Source organism: Rhineura floridana, chromosome 11, assembly GCF_030035675.1.
Source record: "Rhineura floridana isolate rRhiFlo1 chromosome 11, rRhiFlo1.hap2, whole genome shotgun sequence".
NCBI lineage: Eukaryota > Metazoa > Chordata > Lepidosauria > Squamata > Rhineuridae > Rhineura > Rhineura floridana.
In genome coordinates this window covers 28,651,689-28,678,886 of record NC_084490.1, presented here as the reverse complement: position 1 = coordinate 28,678,886, position 27,198 = coordinate 28,651,689, and the positions used below count along the sequence as shown (strand labels likewise).

Genomic DNA, 27,198 nt, shown 5'->3' with positions numbered 1-27,198 from the left:
GGGTGACGTACAATATAAAATACAATATAAAATACAATCTGCTCATATACATAATCATCACATTATTAATATCATAACATCTCATCTGAAGACCATCTTACATTAATACAGTGTAAAACCTAACCCACCCCAGAGATCCCATAGGCCTGCCTGAAGAGCCAGGTCTTCAAGGCTCGGCGAAAAGTCAACAGGGAGGGGGCATGCCGAAGGTCAAAGGGAAGTAAGTTCCAGAAGGTGGGGGCCACGATCAAAAAAGCCCTCTCCCTGGTCCGCACCAACCTAGCAGTCGGTGGGACCGAGAGAAGGTCCTGTGAGGCTGATCTTGTTTGGCGGCATATTTGGTGATACTGGAGGCGCTCCTTCAGATAAACTGGGCCGGAACCGTATAGAGTTTTAAAGGTTAAAACCAACACCTTGAATTGGGCCCGGTATACAACTGGCAACCAGTGTAATTCAATCAACACTGGGGTGATATGATCGCGGCGGCGGGTCTGCTTTATTAAGCGTGCCGCCGCGTTTTGTACCAGCTGGAGTTTCCGGACCGTCTTCAAGGGTAACCCCACGTAGAGCGCATTACAGTAGTCTAATCGAGAGGGGATCAGGGCATGTATCACTCGTGGGAGCAGATGTATGGGAAGATAGGGTCGCAGCCTCTGTACTAGATGAAGTTGGTACCAAGCTGCCCGGCTCACTGCAGAAACCTGAGCCTCCATAGACAGCTGGGAGTCCAAGATGACCCTGAGACTGCGGACCTGGTCCTTCAGGGGCAAACTCACCCCATTAAGTATCAGGTCAAAGTCACCCAACCTTCCCTTGTCCCCCACTAGTAATACCTCAGTCTTATTGGGGTTCAGCTTCAGCCTGTTCTCTCCCATCCATCCACTTACGGACTCCAGGCACTTGGACAAGGTATCCACAGCCAACTCTGGTGAAGATTTAAATGAGAGATAGAGCTGCGTGTCATCCGCATATTGGTGACACTGCAGCCCAAAACTCCTGATGATGGCTCCCAGCGGTTTCATATAAATGTTAAATAGCATGGGAGAGAGGATAGAACCCTGTGGCACACCACAGTTGAGGGGCCAAGGGTCTGAAACCTCATCCCCCAACACTACCCGTTGATATCTACCGGAGAGATAGGAACGGAACCACTGTAAAACAGTGCCTCCTATTCCCAGTCCCTCCAGGCGACTCAACAGGATACCGTGGTTGACGGTATCGAAAGCCGCTGAGAGGTCCAGGAGGACGAGGAAGGTATGTTCTCCCCTATCCAACGCCCTCCTCATATCATCCACCAGAGCGACCAAGGCTGTTTCAGTTCCGTGTCCAGTCCTGAAGCCCGACTGGAAATTAAACGGCTAGCATGAAGGAGGAATCCCATTAAATGAAAGAAGTATGCAACCTCTGCTCCTTTTCCTCCTTTTCTGTCTTCCTCTATGCTAATATGTCACCAAACAATAGTAAAACTTGAAAGCCTAGTTTTCTACCCATTCATTTGCCAGAGCAAGGAAAGCCTGTCAATTTCTCCAGTGTTCTAGAAAATAGTATTTTTCCAGCTCTTAAAAATATGTCCCAGAGCAATGTTCCTCCCTGTTTCTGCTTCACTATGCATTAAGTGCCACAGTCTATGCAACTCAGAACTCTGTCCTACGTCCCAACCAACCTCTCCTTGGAAGGCAGTGGGGTGCATTGCAAGGCTTCCAAAGTTGCATGCAGTGGGCAGACAGGTTTATGTGGGAGGAGGCAGACCTTTAAATATCCATCTTCCAAACCATTAAGCACTACATATGGATTACCTGCACACTGAACACCAGCATCTTCTCCATGATTGCAGTTATTGATTCCCCAAGGGCTTGCAGAGCATTCGCTGAGGGCTGCTTCTGTTCCATGACAGTTTATGTCATCTAGCCAGATGGGCCCTGTTCCCCTTCCAAACGCAGCTTTTGTATGGGCTTTCAAAGCAACACCACAGCTCAACTCCCTGCAGATGACCTCAGCTTGTTTAAGGCTCCAGCGATCATCGCACACAGTCCCCCATTGCTGGTCATGGAAGATCTCCACTCTCCCTGAGCAGCGACTTGAGCCATTCACCAGCCTGAGTTCTGATGGAGAAAAAGGTTGAAGGACACAGCATATCACAACTCAAGGCAAGATTTTATTGGCAAGGTTCTTCAGTGTCAAGGATACGAATGCATCAGGTTACTTTTGTTTCAATGAGGAGAAACACACACACACACACACACTGCTCTCGCTTTCAGACCAAAAGGGAGGCAAAATATTCCCAGCTCAGTGATCCAGTGCATCTGTGAGATGCCTCTTTACAGCAAGTGAGTTTGTATTCAGTAAGTAACTCACCTTTGTTCCTTTGTTTGTTGTCAAAGGAGGAAGCCAAGTGCAGATCAGTGACTCTACCTGAGAGCCATACTAAATGCTACATTAAACTCATCAACACATTTGTTCATCTTTTAAAAAAAAAAAGCTGTGGGGGCCTCCAATCTGGACTGGGACCATTCTGCAGAGGAAAGATGCCATTTCTTCAACAAATGCCCCCAAGCTGCTGTTTGCCCCAGAAGTGGTTATCTCTACCCTCCTAGGGTGAACAGCAGATTGAATATGAGGAGAGAATTTTCATCAAGAAAACATCATGAGGAAAAAAGTTAACCACACTCACGAGTCCCAATCTAGACTGGTGTCCCACAGCTGCTATTGTTTTTTAAATAAAGGCATCCAAATATGACAATACAATTTAACGCAGGGGTGGGGAACTTGTGGCCCTTGGCCTAATTTAATGCAGCCTTAATCTTATGTAGCCCATAGAGATGGCGTGGCACATATAGGGGAGGAGAGAGGGATGGGGTGGGAGAAGGAGAGAGATGAGGTTGGAGAGAGAGACAGAGAGCTAGCCAATCCTGCAGTGTTGGAAACCTTGCCTACTTTGGCTATGCCTGTTGCTGGCATGCGGCCCCTGACCAATTACTCCCATGGGAATATAGCGCTCAACAGAAAAAAGATTCCCTGTCCCTAATTTTAACAGATCATCTTGCTATCTCTCAGGCAGAGCATTCTTCCTTGTTTAGCAACTAGGAAATACACATTCCAGTAAAATTCATGGGTAGTTGTAGATATAAAACAGAGAACTATGAAATCTGTGGTGCTGAAATAGCTACAGTCTGTGTGTGTTTACCTATGTTGTGTGAGCCTATTTTAGTGCACATGTTCAAAAAGCAGAATATGATTTTAAAAAATAAAAACAAACTCAGGTGGTAGATGAAATTAACAAGGTGTCTTGTTGAATCCTGTAGACACAAGGGTGCATTGATGCGAGTTCAGCCACCAACCCCAAGTCAAAAAAGAAAACAAAAGGCAACAATAGAAAAGGGAGAGGCAGGGCAATAGCCTGGAAGAGCAATAGTTTAGTTTCAGTCCACAGCCCAGGATAGTAACTGGCTGAACCTGTCTAATGTGGTGTGTTGTTTTATGCAAGAAATCCAGAAAGGGGTGTGGGGGAAAAAGAGAGGGATCCATTGCAGATTGTTCCTCTTCTTTCTCCTCCTCCAATGAGCTTAGGAGAAACCCCTGTAGGCAAATCAGTCGTGCTCATTCAACTTTCAGCCACTTTCCAATAGCACAATAGCCCCCTAATGCCATTACCTGAGCACATAGCGCCAGCGTCTTCTCCATGGTTGCAGTTGTGTTCTCCCCAAGCTTTTAGGCGACAGTCCCTCAGGGCAGCTTCTGTCCCTTTACATTTGACATCATCCAGCCAGATGTGGCCATCGCCTCTTCCAAACTGAGCTCCTCGTGGAGCCCCCAAGGCTACTCCACAGCCGAGTTCCCGGCACACAACTTGGGCACTGCTCATATCCCAGCCATCATCACACACTGTCCCCCACTGCTGGTTGTGGAGCACCTCAACTCTCCCAGTGCAGCGACCTGTACCGTTTACCAATCTGACTTCGTTTGGGTCTGAAACGGTTAATGTCATTGTTATTTTTCCATCTCTCAGTTCCCCGTCCTCCCTTGCCTTTATTCCCAGTTACATAGGTCCAGTAATACTGCAGCTATACAAGTGGATGATTGAAAGCAATACAGAAACAGTATGTGAATCTAGTCATCTCTGACTAAGTGAATAAGAGCACCACATATTCTTTTTCTAGGCTCGACTGCTGGGAAGTTGATTGATTTCACCAGAGGACTGTGTGTAGCGGCTAAGAGGTAGCCCTAGGTAGTTGATATATCTTCATCTCAGCCCTGCTCTATCTGACTTACCTTAAAAGGTTGTTACATGTAAAGGGCACTGAATACCTAAATCGGAGGTGAGGAATTGGATCTGGCTGATGGGCCAGAAAGTTATTTCCCCACCCCACTCCACAGGTTAAGTTTGACAGGTGGGACGGTGAGTTGTCAATCACCTGATGTCACAGTTTGGTGCAGTTCATAAAGCATCAACAATCAGCTAATTGCTGGGTGTTGCAGAGCTTTACAAGGAGCTTTGCAAGACTCAGTGATCAGTTTCATTGCGGAGTCCTGTACAGATCTTTTCTACAAGGCTTTGCAAATCCCATTTCAGATGAACCACGTCTTTTTCTATCCCATATCTGATGTCATATACGATGTCACGTATAGGGCAGGTGGACGTGGCTTGGCTGAAATGGCCTTGCAGGCCAAATGGGGACTCCTGGTAGGCCTAATTGGAACTGCAGGCCAGAGGTTCCCCACTCCTAACCTAAAGAGTACTGTACTTTAAGGCTTTCATTTTGCTAATAGCTGAAAATACTTCTGCAGTGCCACAGTAAAGGTCAGAAGATGCTTGAGTGTTGATGGTTTTTAACTGCTGGTGGCTATTAGCTATTGCTCTCTCACACGTACCTCCATTAGGGCAAAGACTGGAGTAAACAATTTTGGCAGTTTCAATGTAGCCAGTCCTTGCCACTGGTTGATAAGAAAGAGCCTTGTAGAAAGAGGATGAGGTTTCCTGTTGCTTTGGGAGGAACTGGTAATATTTTAAATACTCCCATTGTCTGTCAGGTTGTCTGCCAAATATTTTTGGCATTAGCTTTAGGCACCAATCTACTTCCTTCAGAAGAGCTGAGACATCCAGCTTTCATCCAGAAAACTTGCCTTGGTAGAACAGCTGACTGTAATAAAGGACGGATTTGATCTTGACCCCTGGGACCTTACAGGTTTCTCTGATGACATCATATAGTACAAATTTACCTGAGCATTCCACACTTGCATCCTTGCTGTGGTCACAGCTATGCTCTCCCCAGGGTCTTTTTTGGCATTCACTCAGAACTGCTTCTTTTCCTGTGCAGTTAACTCTGTCTAGCCAGATGGTACCAGATCCTCGGCCAAACCGTGCTCCACCTAATGCCGTTACAGGTTTTCCACAGTCCAGTTCCCTGCACACAACATGGGCGTCATTCATATCCCAGTCAGCATCACAAACAGTCCCCCACTGCTGGTTGTGATACACTTCGACTCTTCCTGAGCAACGATTTGAGCCACCCACAAGACGGAGCTCTGAGGGGACAAAAATAGTTAAAATATAGTAAGAGAGTTTCCTGAGCACGCCGTTGCAAGAACGGGTAGAGAATCCCACTGAGTTATCGCCGGAAAAATCTGTAGAGGGTTGGACTAGATGCTCTACAAGAATCCCACTCAACTCTATGATTCTAGATTCTGTGGAGAACAGAACCATTGGATTATTATTTTCTAGGCTTGACCACTAAGGGTCATTCTTTACTATTGGTATTTGTACCACAGCCAGGCATATGGTCATTTCAGCAATACAAAATAGTTGAACAAAAAGAATCTCTCATGCTCCTTGCTTTGTTTCTGATTTTGTAAAAGTGTGTCTTACCTGCACATACAACACCAGCATCTTCTGAGTGGGTACAATCATGTACCCCCCATTCTTTTGCTTGGCATTTGCTGATGGCAGTCTCTGTCCCTGTACAGTTAACACCATCCAGCCAAATGGGACCAGTTCCTGCTCCAAAACGAGAACCTCGTGGGGCTGATAGAGGAGTTCCACAGCCAAGATACTGACACACGACCTTGGCATCATCATGGTCCCAATCGTCATCACATATGGTCCCCCAGAGCTTATCATGGAAGATTTCAACTCTCCCAGAACAGTGATTGGGGCCATTTGCTAATCTGAGCTCAGGTGGTTCTGAGAAGGAAGAAAACATCGACAAAGAATGAGCATTTCTGGAGCTGCATTCCTGTATTTCCCAAAATGTCCCTGTCCTCAACCACAACCTGGTCTCAATTCTGTGGGATGCCTACAAATGTACATTGTTTGAATGGCATGGCTGCTGTGGAAGGTCACTCGCTGGATTTTGTTCAGACATGCAGATCTTCTGCCTGGGACCAAGCTCAGGGGAAACTGCTTCTGTGTTCACAGCATAAGCTGGCTGTGCACAGTTCTGATTGGCTGGAACCTGTGACATGATATGCTGTTCCTCACCTATTTTGGTGCAGTTTTGCAATCATTTAAAGTTATTCTGCTTTTTAAAAGAGTAATGGAACAAAGATACATTCAACTGAACAAGATACATCCCCTTCACACTTTTCTTTGCTGCTCAACCTTGGCTCAACCTCAGTCCCAGCCAGTGTTTCTTATGATGTTGCACACATGCACAGTAATTGTGCAAATGAATCCTCATCCCTACACATCCACACACAGTCAAGGGTGGCAGTGCAGGTGATGTGTCTGATCCTCCCTGCTACTTGAGAAGAATATCCTTAAGAGCTTCACAAATCTGCTATCTGACTGGAAAAAGGAATTACTTTTCAATCATCTGTTTCCACTGCCTGCTACTAAGATGTTCTTACTACTAACAGGTCCTGAAAACTTTTCTAACCTAGCCCTGGAATCTTTCCTGCAGGAGACACACTAGGAATTTCTGGACAGAACATAAACATGATTTTAAAATGACGCAGAGCTTCTTTGCTAATGCGGCAGTAAAGTTAAGAGAAATGGAAGCAGATAACCAGGACATCCACCCTGTCTGCAGCTTGTAGAGAACAGCAGCTGTCCTTGGAGCTCTTCCATGGGGCTGGGGGGCATTTTGAGGAGGAAGTGAGAGGCCTTTCACCTCCTTCTTCAAGGCATGTTTTGACAAACTTCCCTCTCCACCCCACCCCACCCCACCTTCAAAGCAACACTTGCTCCTTCATCCTTTTGCCACAACCTCCTTCAGTGCCTTACCTGCCTGACACCACTCTTTTTGGCACAGGATGAAGAGGAGACTCTGTATGGCAAGTGGTGGATCAAAAAGCAACCCAAGAGGTCTCATTTGACCTAGAGATTGCCAATTGCTAACCCCACTTAGGGCCAAACTACATGTAACTTAACTGTGTATTTCTGCCCCTGAGTGCAAGATGTCCCCTCCCCCCGGCTTCTTAGATCAGGACCCTAGATCAGTTAGATCAAGAATGTAGCATTGGTATGTGAGTAGTGTGGCTTTAACTCTTTGCCCTCCATTCTGGTACCAATCTAGATGGGAGGGTGTCCACTCCTGTAAAGCATTGCAGATTTAAAAAGGGGATGGGGAAAGGGCCCATTCAAAGTATATTGTAGGTGCAGGGCTCTTGAATTCTTGAGTGTTAAAGCTCTCCTTTTATGACCCATATTAGAGTGCCAACCCAAATTGGGCTTCCTGTGCTGGTAGTGTGTGTGTGTGTGCACGTGCGTGCGTGCATGCGGAAACCTGCACTCAGATGCAGAACTATGCAGCTAAAGCCACTTTTCACTTGACTCTAAGTTCTAGACTAGATGTTATTGCCCTGTAATTAAATATACACCTGCCTAGGATATCCTTCATAAAGTGGGATGGAGTACATGATTCCACAGGTCTTTTTTATTTCATTAATTCTGTAGTTCCGTAGTTCCATAGATGATTACCTGCGCACTCCACACCAGCATCCTTGCTGTGGTCACAGCTGTGTTCTTGCAAGATTTTTGGTGGGCATTTCCTTAGACTGTCTTCTTCCCCTGTGCAGTTCACTTGATCAATCCAGGTGGGGCCAGATCCTCGTCCAAATTTAGCTCCAGGTGCAGCTGCTAATGCAGATCCACAGCCCACTTCCCGGCACACAACATGGGCATCAGCTAAGTCCCAGCCGTTGTCACACACTGTTCCCCATTTTTGGTTATGGAGCAACTCAACCCTTCCAGTACAGGAAGTTGAACCACCTACCAGCCTCACCTCTGTTTAGAGAGAAAAAATGGAAAATACTACCAGTGTAGTTGATGCTAAAGTGGCAGGCCTTCAGAGCAACCATTCCTGAATTTTTTAAAAATAACATTTTTAATGACATGCAAACATAATCATTCATTCACATGGACAATGAGACCGGTGCTCTTCTCTATAGTTCACCTTCAGCAGTAGCCAGTTAGATTTCTTGTGCATGTTCACAAACAGGGTATGCTTATGGAAAACATCTGTACGTTCCCAGACTTCTAGAGGTTTGCTATCACTGGACACAGATGTTTGGTTTCTGCCTGCCATCTTTAATAATCTCTGACTGATCTATCAACCACGAATTAACTCTGGGATCATCAACCTTTCTAGGCCCATGGGCGAATGTTGTGGATGCCACTCCTCTTGTTACTTCTTTTCCCCTCGCCCAGATAAGATCCCTCACCCAAGACAAGAGACAGAAAGAAAGTCTGTGCACACATTTCACTTTTCCAAGGAATCTGTAACAGTCAGATCCAACAGAATTAATCTGAGCTGTAGAGCTGAAGCAAAAGTGGCAAAGCATCCAATTTCCTCCTTCAGCTCTATATACACTTCAAATGAGAAAGTAACTGCCCTCACCACCTAATGGCTAAGGGGGCAGTGAGGGGTTCAGAGGCTTTGTGGGTGCCAGTTGAAGAGTACTCTGAGTACTGACCACTTCTCCTCTTTGCCTTTATTAACATGTTACCTGCCATAAGTTCTTGTAATTGATGGTGTTGAGGAGACCAGCCACAGCTCTGGGATACAGCATGGATAGTGGTTGCTGCATTGGCAATGGCTGCGTTCAGATCCAAATGATGGCAAATTGTTTTCTAGTGGTATTTGTCACCTCTGGAGCCTGTTCCTTCATAAACCTTTTCCCTCTTGTGGTCATTACCAGCTATCGCCACAGGAGGGAGAGCATTCCTAAGAAATATTCACCGTATGAATACTGTATTTGGTCCATTCCTCTTGCAATGATTTTTATTACATTTAGGGTAGCAATTTTTTTCCTGGCTGGTTTCTTTCCTGCGCCTTTAACAGCAGCAGCTTGATGTTCAGATATTAGCTGGCAGTAATGCTTCATTCCATGCCATTAAAAGTTTCATTTGCTGAGACCAGCGTATCAAGTTGCTTTAAAGGCACAGGAGTAAGCCCAATCATGTCAGAAGGAAAATATTATTGAGGTTCTCCGCCTTGCTGTAATCTTTAGCATGCCCCTTAGCACCTTGTCTCCCAATAACTTCACTCTGTGACAGTACAAAGTTCAGGCTGATGCATGCATCACAGAGGAAGCAAACAATGGCATAGACTAAGGCCACATTCCACTTTAAACAGTCATGGCTTCCAGCAAAGAATCCTGGGAAGTATAGTTTGTGAAGGGTGCTCAGAGTTGTTAGGAGACCCCTATTCTTCTCATACAGCTACAGTCCTGAGAGTTCTCTGGGAAGAGGGACTGACAATTAAAGCACTCTGACAATAGTAGCTCTGTGAGAATAGGGGTCTCCTAACAACTCTCAGCACTGTTCACAAACTACACTTCCCAGGATTCTTTGGGAGAAGACATGACTGTTTAAAGTGGAATAATAGTGGAATAAATGTATGGTGTGAATGTAGCCTAGGGTTTGCAGCGACAAGATTCGCCTTGTATCTGTATCTGTAATAATCTGGAAACAGCCCAGTCTGTTTTGCAGCTGCTCCGTATTGTTCCAATTCAGTTTGTTATTCGGGTCAAAATCTGATCTGTTAAATCTGAAGCTCTGTTTTGTCCCCTTTTGGGGATTCTAAAAATGGCTAAAACATTCCTCCCCCCTTTTCACAGAAGTGAATACTGAGAGACCACCTACAGACCCTCTTGGATGTTAAGATCAGTAGAGGGGGCCTTCTTGGTAGTTCTGCCCCTCTCAGATGTTCAGGGTATGGTGGTCTGGGAGAGGGCATTTTCTGTGACAGCCCCTAAGTTGTGGAACTGCCTCCCCCCAGAGACGTGTCAGGCGTCTTCATTGTACAGTTTTCAGTGAATGCAGAAGACACACCTCTTTACCCTGGTCTTTGACACCTGAGGTCTATGTTTTCAGGACCCACCCTGTTCCTGTGACTGTAATCTGTTATCATTGTTTTTAACATTGGATTTTAAACTGCTGTAATCCACCCTGGATGGGACATAAACATAATAATAATAAATACAATCTGCAGGCAAAGGAGCCTCTCCAGAATGGATCAACTCTGGCAAATATCAGATATATAGGTGCAGTGGTTCTCCTGCAGCAGCAGACCCTACCCTTTCTTGGAGAAGGAAAAACAGAACTGATATTCCCTCCCATAGTTTCTTGGAGGCAATCAGTTAGAAAACTAGGGACATGAGGAAGGTGCCCCAAGGTAAGAAATCTGTCAAAGTTCAGACAAATGGGTTCAGGGGCTGTTATGCTATTTTACTTTTGTTATAAAAAAATGAAAAGTCACTGTTTTTTCTCATTGCCCCTTCCCCCTTCTGGAAATACGCTCCATGATGAAGTGGGTGGAGAGAGAGAGCACTCTGGTTTTTAATTGAACATGAGAGGGAAAAAACAATTGGGGAAAAAAACCTCATCCCAATAGTCTGAGTGCGCCTTGTGTGCCCTGTTCTCACAGCAAAAGCTTGGAGGAAACTCACAATCTACATGTTTACTTCAACATCCCTCCCTTGATTCACTGTGATGGGACTGCACTGGGGGGAAAATCACTGTGCTATAGGGCCTGATAAGATGCCTGTATAACGTGGATCTGATGTTTCTTGCAGATCCTTTTAATTTGGACTGTTTGCATGATGTTTTTCCCAACGCGAGTACATTCAGCTTCTTTTGCCTTTAAATCTGGATTAAATCAATGTGACAAAAACCCAAAATTGCTTTTAAAATCCGCACCTGCCTCGGTGCGCTTCTACCATGTATTACCTTTTCAGTGCCTTTTTTTGGCTGCGCAGTTTCTTCACCATTAGATCCTCCCTTTTCTCCACCCCTTTAACTGTCTCTGGGCGTCATTTTGTTTCCTGCCATTGACGAAGCAATTTCCGGTCGCTCTTGCCTTCCTTTCTCCCACTTTCTCCCGCTTCCCCCCCAATACATTTCCTCCCCCGCTCCTTTAAACAAAATCACATTCATCCAAATTATTCACCCTAGAATATCTAATTCTGTGAAAGCTCTCTGCATGTGATATGAGCGAGTTTTTTCCCCACCCCTTCATTCTCTCTCTTCTGCAGGCACACCAACAACTCTCCGAGGGTAGCAGGGAAGAGCTGGAGCTCAGGAAATTCCTTCCTGGGGAAATCTTGCTTGCCCCACTGCCAGAGAGGGAGACTCCCCTTCAGCCTTGGCTGGCTCTCTCGCTTGAGCTGCGGGGGGGGGGTTCCACAAGCTGCTATGCGCCGCTCGCTGGAGCTACACCCAGGCTTGGAGTGTGTGCAGCCACGGTGAGAGGAGGCTGGCGAAGGCACCGCTGGGGTAATTTATAAGTGCCCAAAAGCGCAGGGGAAAGGGGAGCTGCCTTGGTGTCTCATCCCAGCATCTGCTCCACTCATCCCACTAACAGAGAGCAATAATATTAAACGGTCAATGCTTCCTTTAGTAGCTGCTTTTAATGTCTCTCTCAAGATAATTGTTTGGGGTTTTTTATGTTTCCCAGAACGCATGCTGAGGGTTGTCCTGGGGTGCCAAAGGCACACCAATCTCACGCAGGGACAGCCTAACAGCCACGGGTGGGAGCAGGGGGGACAGGAGAAAGCCTGCACCGCAGGGAAGGGGGGCAGCTGTAGGAGATTCCCTTTCTTTCAAGTGCCTATTCCTCCCTTCTTTTAGGGAAACACCGCCCCTTCCTCGCCTCCACAGTTAACATGCTAATGTGTGGGCGCGGCAACAAGGAAACGCTGATAGCAATAAACGCACACGCGTGTGAATGCTAAAAAGAAAAACAGCCAATTTATTCATAGCGAGGGCGGAAGTATGTGAACTGTCAAAATCAATCGCAATGGAAAAAGCAGCATTTTTAATGTGGATCTTGGCTCATATGTGAACTAGCCCTAAAGGCTAGACCTGTTCATCAAAACAAAAGTTTCCCCCTACCTCTCCACCCTTTCCCTTCCATCTAAAGCTTTGGGTATTTCCCCAGTCACCTTAGTTTCATTTCTCAGAAAAGAAAAGGAAAAAAAGAAAGAAAGAAAATGGTCATTCATGACAATTCACTTTTTGATGATAGCAAAGCAAGATGGTTGGGGACTCCCTGATCTGCCATCACACAACTTGTAAAAGGTGCAATCTGATTCAGGAACATACCCCAAATCACCTCAATTTGTCTTGTTATGTGGGGTACACACTGAGCCGATGCTGAACCCTAACATAAACTAGCTGCCCTCTCTAATAGGGGTTAAATGCAATTTTATTGTCTAGAGGAAGTAAGGACACCAGATATGTGCTACTCTCTGCACCTAACTCCTTTTGCAGAAGCACGTTCTTCTGTTTAGCCGTTCATTATCTTTGCTGAGAAAACCCCCACACTTTTTCAAAAAGCACTGCCCCTACTTGTAAATTATTCTATATTTGCATTTCTTAAGGTTAAGATCCATCAGGCCAGATCAGTTTAGTACCCTAGTAGTTTTATGCTAGGCACTCAGTCAAGATCAATTTGAGCTCAAACTCCCCATTCAGATTTACACAAGGGACTGCCGTTTTCCCTCTCAGCAAGCACCTAAATGATCTGTGGTGGAAAATTAAAGTGTCCTTCCTCTTATCTTTAGAGTACTCTCAATTCTGTGTTTTGGAAAACCCCTCCCTCTTGCAGAAAGATCCTGTGCTGCTCCCCTTACTTTAGCTACCCCGTCCTCAGGAAGCAGAACCTTTACGAGTTTGTCTCCAAAAAGCCACATTCAGTTGTCTTCTAGGACCCCTTTCCCTTCCTGTTACATCATCCCTTTGCCTCTTCTCTCATGTTTATTCTTTTCTTCAGTCTGAATTAGGAACCTACAAGGAATACAAAGCCTCACGTGCTATCTCAGAGCCGTTAGCCTACCTTTTATACTGAGAAGGTTCAAAGGGTTTCCTACCTGGAAACTGCATTGTGTGGAGCTTTGAGGAAACTATGAGAGCTTACATGGCTTACATTCCCTGTACAGTAGGGCCCCGCTTTACAGCGATTTGCTTTACAGCGATTCGGTAATACAGCGGTGTCAATTAGATGCAATTAGACTAAAGCCCCACTCATACGGCGCTTGTTCCGCTTTTATGGTAGTTTTTGGGCATTGCGCGCCATTCTATTCAATGGGTTCCGCTTTACAGCGGTTTTCACTTTACAGTGGGGGTCCGGATCGTAACCCGCCGTATGAGTGGGACCCTACTGTAATAGCATCTTGTGGTCCAGAATCCAGAGTGTGTCTGAGCACCCAAGAATCTGTACCTAGTTGCTTCAAGAATCGTGATATACAGCACAAACCTTAGACCAGAGTCACTCTAAATACCCAGTAGTTTATTCCTACTCCTTCTTTCCTCTTTGGAACAGGTTATTAGTGCTTCATCCTTTCCATTGTCTTTTCTCTCTTGTTTCCATCATTTTGCTATCCCTTCTGCTCTTGTCTGCCCCAAACCCATGTCACTTAAAGTTTGAGTTTCCTCGTTGAGCTTGGATCTCCCCTGCAATCTTCCCTGATCTCAAGCACCCTTCTCTTCTCCTTATAGGACAACAGTAATAATTCTCTCTCTGTCTGTATCTCTTTTTTTGTTTCTCAATAGAAAAGTCAAGTCAAGCTATTGTTCCAAGCAGGGTGGTGTCTGAGAAATCTTTCTATCTAAATCACACTCAACTACTTTTCTGATTTGTAACAATAAGCACAATTCTACTTTTCACCCAAGTTGGACTCTGCAATTTATTGATATCTTCTGTGTAATTGAAGTATAAATGCAACATCCCCATGGTGTGCCATGACTCTAGACCAGCCTTTCCCAACCAGTGTGCCTCCAGATGCTGTTGGACCACAACTTCCATCAACCTCAGCCAGCATTGCCAATTGCCAGGAAAGATGGGAATTTTGGTCCAACAACATCTGGAGGCACACTGGTTGGGAAAGGCTGCTCTAGACCAACAATCTTTACATTCACATGTCTGTTTTAGTGATGTGTATGTATGTACATGGGTGCACATCTGATCAAGGATGCATGTTAACATAGCTGATAAACATACCTGAGCAAATCACGCCAGCATCTTCTCCATGATGACAGTCATTGTCTCCCCAAGACCTTGCTGGACATTGACTGAGGGCTGATTCTGTCCCTGTGCATCTGAGTTCATCCAGCCAGATGCGGCCAGTTCCTCTTCCAAAATGGGCTTCACGATGAGCTGATATTGCAGCTGCACAGCCCAGCTGCCGACATACAACTCTGGCTTCCTCGATGCCCCAGCTGTCATCACAAATAGTACCCCACTGCCCACTATGGAGCACCTCCACTCTCCCACTGCAGCGACTCGAACCGTTCACCAATCTGATCTCAGCATGGACTGGTTCTTCTGGAGCTGAGCTCCAGGCTCCACCACCTAGTTACACAAGTTTCAGAGAGGAGGTTAAGAGATCATTTTGAAAATAGCAACAGGACAGAAAAGGCGAATAAAGTGAAGGGGAGTCAGCATTTGACTTGATGGATCAGACCCAAGCTTCACTTAGGTTAGCATTCTTTTTCCATAGCAGCCAGCCAGAGGCCTTCAGGTGCTGATGGCATTGGTCATCACATATTCATTGTCCTATACATTTTTTTTTTTCAATAATTTTTATTCAGATTTTCATAAAACATACAAGACAAAATCATAAAACATTCAAAGACAAAAAACAAAATCAAAAATAGTTAAACAAAAAAAAAAAAAAAAAAAAGAAAAGAAGAAAAAAAACAAAAATAAAAAATAAAGAGTAAAATATTGACTTCCCATTTGTCAAAGATCAAATCAGTTATAAGTCTATAATATATAGCAATCCTGTCTCTTAAGTCATATTATAAAATCACTTTCCTCCAGTAGTTATCTTACTTAATCATCAAATCTCATAAACATTACTTTATTCTTTCCACAAAAAGTCAAAGAGAGGTTTCAATTCTTTAAGAAATATATCTATCAATTTTTTTTTCCAGATAAGCATATCGATTAATCCATCTCATTACTAATTATGATAATCTTATTGTCATAACCATAGTCAAAATAAACATTTCAATTAATCCATCACATCAGAATCTGTTAGGTTCAGTAATTTCAGTAGCCATTGTTCTATTATCTCTATTAGTTCCATTTTCCATCTTCCATCTTCAGTAGTCTTGTTAAGTCCAGTAATTTCAATATCCAATCTTCCATTATCAGTATTCCATAATAATCTTGCTGTCAAAGCCATAGTCATATAATAAGAGTCTGATGGGAATTACCTCTATCCCAAATATTTTCTTGCCATCCATTCTGAATAAGTTGCTGAAATACTGCTGTAAAATCATATCTCTGTTCTTTTTTTCAAAATACACTGGGTCATCTCTTAAAAGTTTTTCCATTGTCACATGGCTGCAGTTAATTCCATAGATTTTCTCTATATTGGGCTCCATCACATCATTCCAGTCCAGAAGATAATCCATGCCATTGATAACTTTATCTCTAGAATCTTCATTAATTTCTTCAGAGATAACATTGAGTTCCAAACAATAGATTTTATTTCTAAAGTCCATAGACTCCAAATCTTGTTCCTGTTCCACGTTTGTTCCAATCTCCGGGATCTCCTCTCTCACAGGGACCCCTATTCCAGTCTCCAGGGTCTCCTCTCTCACAGGGACCCCTATTCCAATCTCCGGGGTCTCCTCTCTCACAGGGACCCCTTCCAGGGTCACCTCTCTCACAGGGACCCTTATATCTTTAATCTCCTGCTTCATTTTACTCAATTCAATTTTCGTTATCTCAATCTCATTCATTATTCTCTGAAACATAGTTATTTCCAGATTCTCAGCCACTTTCTTAATTGCCATTTTAAAAGAAAAATATAGGAAAACCACTTCTTATTTCAGCAACAATTGGGTTAATACTCCAAACTTGGTGACATCACAGTATAAACAGAGCAGACAGCCTTATCTCTCCAATAGTTAAGTAAACAAAATGCAGTTCCCAGGATCGAAGCAATTAATGGCAATCGTCAAGAAACAGATTCGTCAAAATAAAATAGACCAAAAAGAGAGTAGTCTCAAAACAGTATAATATTTTTCAAAATAAAAATCTGGAATAGAAATCCCTCTTCTGTGTGTATCTTTAGAATGCAAATCCAGGACAGCTTTTTGCAACAAAAACAGAGATAAGCTATTAATTAGTGCGTAGCAGAGAGAAGTTACGGCTCCCCAGTGAGATGTCAAAAACCGATCAATCTGGCAAATCTCTTTTAAACAGCAACAATTTAAGTCAAGTAAAAGAAAAATATAGAAAGAAGGGTGCTTGCCTGTTAGTGCGTTCTCTCTTAGAAGATAAGATGAACGTTCGCTTTAACAGATAGAGCTTGCTGTTGAAAATCCGTCCCACCTTCGTCGGCTGGACCTCGTCCCATAAATTAATGAGATCTGGTCGTCCCAACAAAAATAGGCTTTGAGGTTAATCTCTTCGTTTCTCCCTACCCGGGAGAAGTTTAATCAGTCAAAAAAAAAAGAAAAAACTGACTGATATATCTGAATAAGCTTCTTTTGAGGCAGGAGCCCGTCTCAAAAGCAGGCACAGGCTAAGTCACCCTTCCCGGAAGTCCCATTGTCCTATACATTTTGTGTGGCACATCTGTTTGGTCCTTAACACCTTCACTACTCTCCAATAAATCAGCAGCTGTTTGTGCTTCTGTTTCCTTTCTTCTTCTAGGCTTCTTGTCTGCGAATTGGCTTTGCTTTCTTCTGCTTTAGAGCTCTTTCAGTCCAAGGTCTGGATTCCCTTCTGGGCAACCTCTGGGCAACATGCCAGTGGTGGGTGGGGCCAGAGGCAAAAGTGGGAGGAGCAACAAATGTAAAATTTTGTACATTAGGCTAGTTTGTATATCCTCTCTGCCCTCCATCCAAGCAAGCAAGAAGCATCATCAAAGTTCCAGGTGAACATCAACACTAAAGGAGAGTGCAACACTGGGTTGAGGAATTTAAATTTCACACAAGGAAGCCAATTCATCCCTCATCCATATAATCCCACTTAAATTGTTCAGTTAATTTGCATCACAGCCCAGATCACCCAAATCAGTTCTTTAATTAATTTACCCATTTTAACCTCCCACCTGGATGATCCAGATCCTGCTCCAAAATTCATTTGCATTCAATTAGTTACACCCTTAATCAATAACAACATCAATGTCTCCCTAGATTCAAAATAAATAGGGTGTGGTACCAGTGGTGAGCTCTTGCCTTTGGGTGGCAGGAGGAGTCTAATTATGAGACAAAATAGCCAACCATGGTTTTCCTCTCTCTCTCTCTCTCTCTCTCTCTCTCTCTCTCTCTCTCTCTCTCTCTCTCTCTCTTAACTAAGCTGATCTGCTGCCTTGCAGCTCTTCTGCATGTATAGATTCAAACCTCAAAATGCTCCCGAGAAGGGAAATAATATTATTTCTTCTTCCTTTCTAGGGACAGTGTACAGAAAAGGATATTGCTGCCCCTATGTAAGAATCAGCTATGTAGCAATGACCACCAAATTGGACATCTTTGAAAGTTAGACAAATTCATGGACAATAAAGCTATCAGTGGCTACTGGAGGTAGAGCCTGAAAATAATTTTCCGTTTTTCCCCTTTCAAGTTTTATCTCTTTAGTCCCCTTTTAAGATCACTCCCCTTGGTTAACTGTATTTTATGTATTTTTATCTATTTTCATGTTTTTTGTGTTTTATTCATTGTGTATGATGGCATTGTGAGCGGCCCCGACTGCCCCATTGTAGGGTAGAAGGGTGGGACAGAAATATTTTAAGTAAATAAAAATGATGACTATATCACCTCTGGTATCAAGAGACAGTGTGCCTCTGTATACCAGTTGCTGGGGATCATGAGAGGGAAGAGTACTGTTGTGTTTTGTTCTACTTACAGGCCTTCCATTATTATATGGTTGGCCACTGTAAGATAGAATGCTTGACCAGACAAGCTTTTGGTTTGATCCAGTAGGGCTCTTCTTATGTTCACCCCAGGGACATTTTGAGGTTTCAGTTAGTAGCACTGGCAGCTCAGCTAGTGGCACGTTGAAAATACACACACCACAAAAACAATGGAAAAGATGAGCAACATTGTGGCCATCCTCTATGGATGTCCTTTACTGGACACATGGAAAGAGGACACCATCCCAGGTAGCCCTTGAAATCCTAGGCTGTCTGAGAAGAAAGAGGACACATAGCTGTCCTACAGAGAAGAGAAGGGGGAAAAGAAAAGGAAAAAACCCACACTAAAATATAGAAACAAATTATTTGTCATGCAAAACTGCAAAGGAAGAGCTAAAGGAATAGTGCTATGAGCATGGGGGTTGGGATGGATGATTTCTCTGGGTCTCCTTTCCAGCTTCTGATTTCGAATCCTGTGCCTTGGAATGAGGAACTCTCTGCTGGTCAGATGAGTCTTTTGTTAACCAAATAGATTGGCCAGGTAAGATAATGGGCCGATCAGTTGCCTAGCAACGGAGAATGGGCTAGGAAGACCCCTTTTGTCATTAAAAACTCTAAAGGAGAGCCTCTCCCCCACTCTTGGCAGCGAGCAGGTGTGTGCTTGTAATTTTAGCGTGTTCTAGAGAATGGCTGGTGCTGCAGGCATGCAGAGAGGCTATCCCTCTGCATCATGGCTATAGGATGCCCCTGCACCCAGATGGAAAAGCTGGATATTAGACTGCTGATGCATTGAACCCCTCCATCTTAAGCTCAGGTTGGAGTGTGTGTAAATAAATAAACCATATTTCATAAAGACACCGCAGTGTCCGCTGACCTTCTTCCCAAAGGAAACCAAACCCTGGATGGGCGCAGGGACCCCCAAAATCTCACCGCTCTGAGATTGGGGAAGGCGCGCAACAATATATAGATGTAGTAATACAATAATATCAAAGGCAACAAAAATATCAAACCATGCACAGCATAGGAAAATGGTCCCACTTTTTATAAACACAAGTTTAGATATTTGTGCCTCTTTAATTTTCATGTTTCAGGGTCTATGGAACACCCAGCCACAATAACTCCTCAAGTTGACCTTTCCGCTGCCACCTGTTCTCTTAGAATGCCTTTAAAGTCTCCTAATAGCTTGATATAACAGGATTAGGTGTGAGATTGACACCAACACTGGAAGCAGAATAAATTAACTAAGATGATTGATTAAAGGGATATTTTGGATATTAAGGGAATACTGATATTTACTTTGAGTTCTTACATGTTATTGATAACAGTTGCTAAGTTGTTTTACTGTTTTAACATTTTATAGTGCTGGTTATCGACTGTAATAAATGATTGATTGATTGATTGATTGATTGACAGTTGCTAAGAAGAGACAGGTTGCTGATACCAGCCTGTAAGTGGCTTTTACCTCAGGCCAAATTCCTTAAATCTTCACCCCAGCCAAATTCACTTACAACCTGATCCAGCTACGATCTACCTCTGACTCCAGAGCTCTTCCTGGTTGTTTGAACAGTTAAACTGATTTTAAAAAGCCACTTGTGTGACATTCCTCTGGTAAGACTTTTACACAGAGCAGCCTCTTAGCCTAACACCACCACCAGCTCCCTTTTTCTATCTTCACCAGCAAAGTATAGTTATCACACCAGGGAGGAATAGATTAAAATTCAGGCCACAGCCCTCCACCTGTTTTCTCTGGGCTTCACCTCACACTTCCCTCATCCACTGACTTTTCCCAACTGGCAGAATTTCTCCCAATTGACAGTTAACTGCATTTTCTTCACTGTCTACAACCTCCAGCCAATCAGAGCCTGTAGTTTCCTGGACCAATCAATAGGAATTGACCTGATCCAGTTGTATAAATACCAAAAGTGACCGCCTCTGTCTCTCTTTCACCTTCAGAGCCCGTCACCAAGCAGCTAAGGCTAAGGGAGTCTTGCAACATAACAACAGCACAAGGCCTTGAACTTTGACAGTTACGCTCTAACATCGACAGAGATCACTGAAATCTTTTCGGAAGCACAAAACGTAAACAGTCATATGCATTTCTCCACACCATGCCATTATCTACTTTACCAGTAGGGATGGACAAATTTGTCAACATCAGTTTCTCTCAATTTCTCATTTTTCAAATCTTAAGTACAGTTCTCCACATTTCTACATCAATTTGTGATTTTTTTCAAGAAGTTCTCATTAAAATTTATCAGCATTTTAGTATGAATTTCTCGCAATGCATATATTTTTTGTATGCAATCTTGCCTAATATACACAATTTTGCAAAACATTTTCTCTTACATAATGAAAGTTTTAATGTTATTTTCACTAATATGTGCATTTTGATGCTCACTTTACCCTGGTATATGCAATTTTGTACACATAACTTGGCTGGTGAACTGCATTGCAAAATTCAAAGAAGTGTGAATTTTAAATGATGGTATGTTTCAGTTCGCATTGTGTTTTTGGAAAGTGAAGATTACCTTTAAACACAAACTGAAACTAATTTCCCTCCCACTCCTTTTTTTAGCCAATATTTATTTATTTATTTATTTCCCACCCTTCCTCCCAGTAGGATCCCAGGGTGGCAAACAAAAGCACTAAAAACAATAAAAATCCTAAAAACAGACTTTAAAATATATTAAAAACAAAACATCCTTAAAATATTAAAACAAAACATCTTTAAAAACATTTTTTTAAAAAGCTTTGAAAACATATTAAAAAGCAATTCCAACCCAGATACAGACTGGGGTAAGGTCTCTACTTAAAAGGCTTGTTGAAAGAGAAAGGTCTTCAGTAGGCGCCCAAAAGATAACAGAGATGGCTCCTGTCTAATATTTAAGGGGAGGGAATTCCACAGGGTAGGTGCCTCCACACTAAAGGTCCGTTTCCTATGTTGAGCTTAATGGACCTCCTGATAAGATGGTATTTGGACTATAGCATATTTTTGTTAAACACTGTTGTTTTTTTTTTTTTTTTTTTTTTTTTTCAATAATTTTTATTCAAATTTTCATAAAACATACAAGACGAAATCATAAAACATTCAAAGACAAAAAACAAAATCAAAAATAGTTAAACAAAAAAAATAAATAAAAAAAAAATAAAAATAAAAATAAAAATAAAAAATAAAGAGTAAAATATTGACTTCCCATTTGTCAAAGATCAGATCAGTTATAAGTCTATAATATATAACAATCCTGTCTCTTAAGTCATATTATAAAATCACTTTCCTCCAATAGTTATCTTACTTAATCATCAAATCTCATAAACATTACTTTATTCTTTCCACAAAAAGTCAAAGAGAGGTTTCAATTCTTTAAGAAATATATCTATCAATTTTTTTTTCCAGATAAGCATATCGATTAATCCATCTCATTACTAATTATGATAATCTTATTGTCATAACCATAGTCAAAATAAACATTTCAATTAATCCATCACATCAGAATCTGTTAGGTTCAGTAATTTCAGTAGCCATTGTTCTATTATCCCTATTAGTTCCATTTTCCATCTTCCATCTTCAGTAGTCTTGTTAAGTCCAGTAATTTCAGTATCCAATCTTCCATTATCAGTATTCCATAATAATCTTGCTGTCAAAGCCATAGTCATATAGTAAGAGTCTGATGGGAATTACCTCTATCCCAAATATTTTCTTGCCATCCATTCTGAATAGGTTGCTGAAATACTGCTGTAAAATCATATCTCTGTTCTTTTTTTCAAAATACACTGGGTCATCTCTTGAAAGTTTTTCCATTGTCACATGGCTGCAGTAAATTCCATAGATTTTCTCTATATTGGGCTCCATCACATCATTCCAGTCCAGAAGATTATCCATGCCATTGATAACTTTATCTCTAGAATCTTCATTAATTTCTTCAGAGATAACATTGAGTTCCAAACAATAGATTTTATTTCTAAAGTCCATAGACTCCAAATCTTTTTCCTGTTCCACGTTTGTTCCAATCTCCGGGGTCTCCTCTCTCACAGGGACCCCTGTTCCAGTCTCCAGGGTCTCCTCTCTCACAGGGACCCCTGTTCCAGTCTCCAGGGTCTCCTCTCTCACAAGGACCCCTATGTCTTTAATCTCCTGTGTCTCCAAACAATAGATTTTATTTCTAAAGTCCATAGACTCCAAATCTTTTTCCTGTTCCACGTTTGTTCCAATCTCCGGGGTCTCCTCTCTCACAGGGACCCCTTCCAGGGTCACCTCTCTCACAGGGACCCCTATATCTTTAATCTCCTGCGTCATTTTACTCAATTCAATTTTCAGCTCCTTACAACCCTGTCGCAGGTTTTGTTTCGTTATCTCAATCTCATCCATTATTTTCTGAAACATAGTTATTTCCAGATTCTCAGCCACTTTCTTAATTGCCATTTTAAAAGAAAAATATAGGAAAACCACTTCTTATTTCAGCAACAATTGGGTTAATACTCCAAACTTGGTGACATCACAGTATAAACAGAGCAGACAGCCTTATCTCTCCATGCTTAAGTAAACAAAATGCAGTTCCCAGGATCGAAACAATTAATGGCAGTCGTCAGGAAACAGATTCGTCAAAATAAAATAGACCAAAAAGAGAGTAGTCTCAAAACAGTATAATATTTTTCAAAATAAAAATCTGGAATAGAAATCCCTCTTCTGTGTATATCTTTAGAATGCAAATCCAGGACAGCTTTTTGCAACAAAAACAGAGATAAGCTATTAATTAGTGCGTAGCAGAGAGAAGTTATGGCTCCCCAGTGAGATGTCAAAAACTGATCAATCTGGCAAATCTCTTTTAAACAGCAACAATTTAAGTCAAGTAAAAGAAAAATATAGAAAGAAGGGTGCTTGCCTGTTAGTGCGTTCTCTCTTAGAAGATAAGGTGAACGTTCGCTTTATCAGATAGAGCTTGCTGTTGAAAATCCGTCCCACCTTCGTCGGCTGGACCTCGTCCCATAAATTAATGAGATCTGGTCGTCCCAACAAAAATAGGCTTTGAGGTTAATCTCTTCGTTTCTCCCTACCCGGGAGAAGTTTAATCAGTCAAAAAAAAAAGAAAAAACTGACTGATATATCTGAATAAGCTTCTTTTGAGGCAGGAGCCCGTCTCAAAAGCAGGCACAGGCTAAGTCACCCTTCCCGGAAGTCAACTGTTGTGAAGTGTGTGGGGATTGTTTAATTGTATATTTATTGAGATGTTCTCATTAGTTTGTTGTTTATTATTATTGTTTGGCTACTTATATACTGTGTATATTTATATGTTAAAAATAAAAATGCTACTTATTTGCTGGGAAATTGAAGATTTTTATCGAGGCCTTTTTATAAAGTGTTTGGTTCTCTTATTGTGACACATTTAAATGTTTTTTCTTTTCTTTTAATAATGTTATTTGTTATTTAATTTTGAGAATTGCATTATTGTATTTATGCTTTATGATGTGTTATATTCGTGTTTTTGTAAGCCGCCTTGAGGGCCTTTTGGCCATAAGGCGGGGTATAAATTTAATAAATAAATAAATAAATAAATGGTATCTGCAGGAGGCCCACACCTGCAGAGTGCAGTGATCGACTGGGTATGTAAGGGATAAGATGGTCTTTCAGGTATCCTGGTCCTGAGCTTTGTACACCAAAACTAGAACCTTGAACTTGGCCCGGTAGCAAATGGGCAGCCAGTGTAATTCTTTCAGCAGTGGGGTGACATGTTGGCGATACCCTGCTCCAGTGAGCAGTCTCACCGCCACATTTTGCACCAGCTACAGCTTCCAGACCAACCTCAAGGGCAGCCCCACATAGAGCGCATTACAGTAATCCAGCCTGGAGGTTACCAGTGCGTGGACAACAGTGGTCAGGCTATCCCAGTCCAGAAATGGTTACAGCTGTCTTACCAGCCGAAGCTGGTAAAAGGCACTCCTAGCCACTGTGGTCACCTGGGCCTCTAGCGACAAAGATGGATTCAGGAGCACCCCCAGATTATGGACCTGCTCTTTCAGAGGGAGTACAACCCCATCCAATATGTGCCTCTGGCACTCACATAAACAATCCAAACTGCAGAAGCTATTGCAAAGTCATGGTGAATTTCCCCAGCAGCAAAATATTGGGTTAGATCTAGACTTTAGTCATGCTTAGAGTAAACCCATTGAAATCAATGGGACAAGTTAGTCATGTCTACAAGTCCCATTGATTTGAATGGGCCTACTCTAAGCATGACTAAGCCTTGACCAAACAATTGAATTTTATTGTACAACACACAGATCTTATGCATGTCTGTTCAGAAGTAAGCCCTATGATGGAAAAGCTCTTTCTTGATCTGAATTTGACATCATGAGGCCCAGCTCACACCTTGAATGGCATGTGGAGCAAGCTGACAAATCATGTACACAGAGTCTTGGTTGTGTAAATATGTTTTGCTCAATAATGAACTTAGGAAATGTGAATTTCTAAGAAAATGACTCACCCTTTCCATGTTTGAAGTGCCTACTTAAAAAGCTGAATTTATCTTGTAAAACATTAACCCTTTCCTTTTCTTCATGGCCCATCCTATAAGGTAGACCTTTTGATCTCATGAGGAATCTAAGCAGAATATGTTTTTGTACTCATTAAGAATACAGTAAGTGAATTCTAGCTTCAAATAAAGTACTGTCACTGTTCACTTGGCTATTAGGGAACCTGTGAGTAATCAAAAAGAGATGCTTGGATTACTCGCAAACAGGTGTGTGCCAAACAGGGCCTTGCTTGATATACATCTTGAGGCCATTCTGCAGTTGCCTTCTCCACCTGGCCCCTAAGGGGCCCAAAGTTACCTGGGGCATGAGAAAGCTCTCCTCGGTGGAAAAGGATGCAGTTACCATCCCATTTACATCTAATACACTGGGGCATATAACCCCCATGCACTCTTTGGCAGGAATATAATGTTTTCCCAAAGAGCTGGAGGCCCTTCACCACCACTTTTGCTGCTGCCACATTCCCATTCTCTGGACTCTGGTATGTTTTGGATCCTTAGGAGTGCCGGGATGGGAGAGAAGGAGGCAGTGAAGTTGTCTAGGGGATGCTTCAAGAACTTGCAAGTGTGCCCGCTTTGAGCATGTGCAAAACATTTATTCTTTTGATCACTTGGAATGTGCACAAAAGATCAAGCCCTCTTCAGAAGAAACAAGGGGAAACTCATGCAATCCTTGCAAACATTGTCTGGTCTTAAACATTACTATCAGTCATTCTGGAAGCTGATTACACTAGAGCCCCAGATGCTAAACAGCTCCTTCCTTTTTTTTTTTTCAATAATTTTTATTCAGATTTTCATAAAACATACAAGACAAAATCATAAAACATTCAAAGACAAAAAACAAAATCAAAAATAGTTAAACAAAAAGAAAAAAAGAAAAAAAAAACAAAAATAAAAAATAAAGAGTAAAATATTGACTTCCCATTTGTCAAAGATCAAATCAGTTATAAGTCTATAATATATAACAATCCTGTCTCTTAAGTCATATTATAAAATCACTTTCCTCCAGTAGTTATCTTACTTAATCATCAAATCTCATAAACATTACTTTATTCTTTCCACAAAAAGTCAAAGAGAGGTTTCAATTCTTTAAGAAATATATCTATCAATTTTTTTTTCCAGATAAGCATATCGATTAATCCATCTCATTACTAATTATGATAATCTTGTTGTCATAACCATAGTCAAAATAAACATTTCAATTAATCCATCACATCAGAATCTGTTAGGTTCAGTAATTTCAGTAGCCATTGTTCTATTATCCCTATTAGTTCCATTTTCCATCTTCCATCTTCAGTAGTCTTGTTAAGTCCAGTAATTTCAGTATCCAATCTTCCATTATCAGTATTCCATAATAATCTTGCTGTCAAAGCCATAGTCATATAGTAAGAGTCTGATGGGAATTACCTCTATCCCAAATATTTTCTTGCCATCCATTCTGAATAGGTTGCTGAAATACTGCTGTAAAATCATATCTCTGTTCTTTTTTTCAAAATACACTGGGTCATCTCTTGAAAGTTTTTCCATTGTCACATGGCTGCAGTTAATTCCATAGATTTTCTCTATATTGGGCTCCATCACATCATTCCAGTCCAGAAGATTATCCATGCCATTGATAACTTTATCTCTAGAATCTTCATTAATTTCTTCAGAGATAACATTGAGTTCCAAACAATAGATTTTATTTCTAAAGTCCATAGACTCCAAATCTTGTTCCTGTTCCACGTTTGTTCCAATCTCCGGGATCTCCTCTCTCACAGGGACCCCTGTTCCAGTCTCCAGGGTCTCCTCTCTCACAGGGACCCCTGTTCCAGTCTCCAGGGTCTCCTCTCTCACAAGGACCCCTATGTCTTTAATCTCCTGTGTCTCCAAACAATAAATTTTGTTTCTAAAGTCCATAGACTCCAAATCTTTTTCCTGTTCCACGTTTGTTCCAATCTCCGGGGTCTCCTCTCTCACAGGGACCCCTTCCAGGGTCACCTCTCTCACAGGGACCCCTATATCTTTAATCTCCTGCTTCATTTTACTCAATTCAATTTTCAGCTCCTTACAACCCTGTCGCAGGTTTTGTTTCGTTATCTCAATCTCATCCATTATTTTCTGAAACATAGTTATTTCCAGCTTCTCAGCCACTTTCTTAATTGCCATTTTAAAAGAAAAATATAGGAAAACCACTTCTTATTTCAGCAACAATTGGGTTAATACTCCAAACTTGGTGACATCACAGTATAAACAGAGCAGACAGCCTTATCTCTCCATGCTTAAGTAAACAAAATGCAGTTCCCAGGATCGAAACAATTAATGGCGGTCGTCAGAAAACAGATTCGTCAAAATAAAATAGACCAAAAAGAGAGTAGTCTCAGAC

General features: G+C 42.1%; 1 protein-coding gene across 1 annotated transcript in view; it reads right to left on the bottom strand.

Moving 5' to 3' along the window:
- LOC133365807 (deleted in malignant brain tumors 1 protein-like) overlaps positions 1-27,198 on the bottom strand; it is a 57,864-nt gene that overhangs the window by 15,257 nt on the left and 15,409 nt on the right. Inside the window, exons 2-7 of the mRNA XM_061588076.1 lie at positions 14,439-14,789; positions 7,916-8,221; positions 5,864-6,178; positions 5,218-5,523; positions 3,652-3,966; positions 1,797-2,102 (exon numbers count right to left, since the gene is read on the bottom strand). Coding sequence (XP_061444060.1) covers positions 1,797-2,102; positions 3,652-3,966; positions 5,218-5,523; positions 5,864-6,178; positions 7,916-8,221; positions 14,439-14,789 — 1,899 coding nt within the window. The remainder of the gene's footprint in view (positions 1-1,796; positions 2,103-3,651; positions 3,967-5,217; positions 5,524-5,863; positions 6,179-7,915; positions 8,222-14,438; positions 14,790-27,198) is intronic.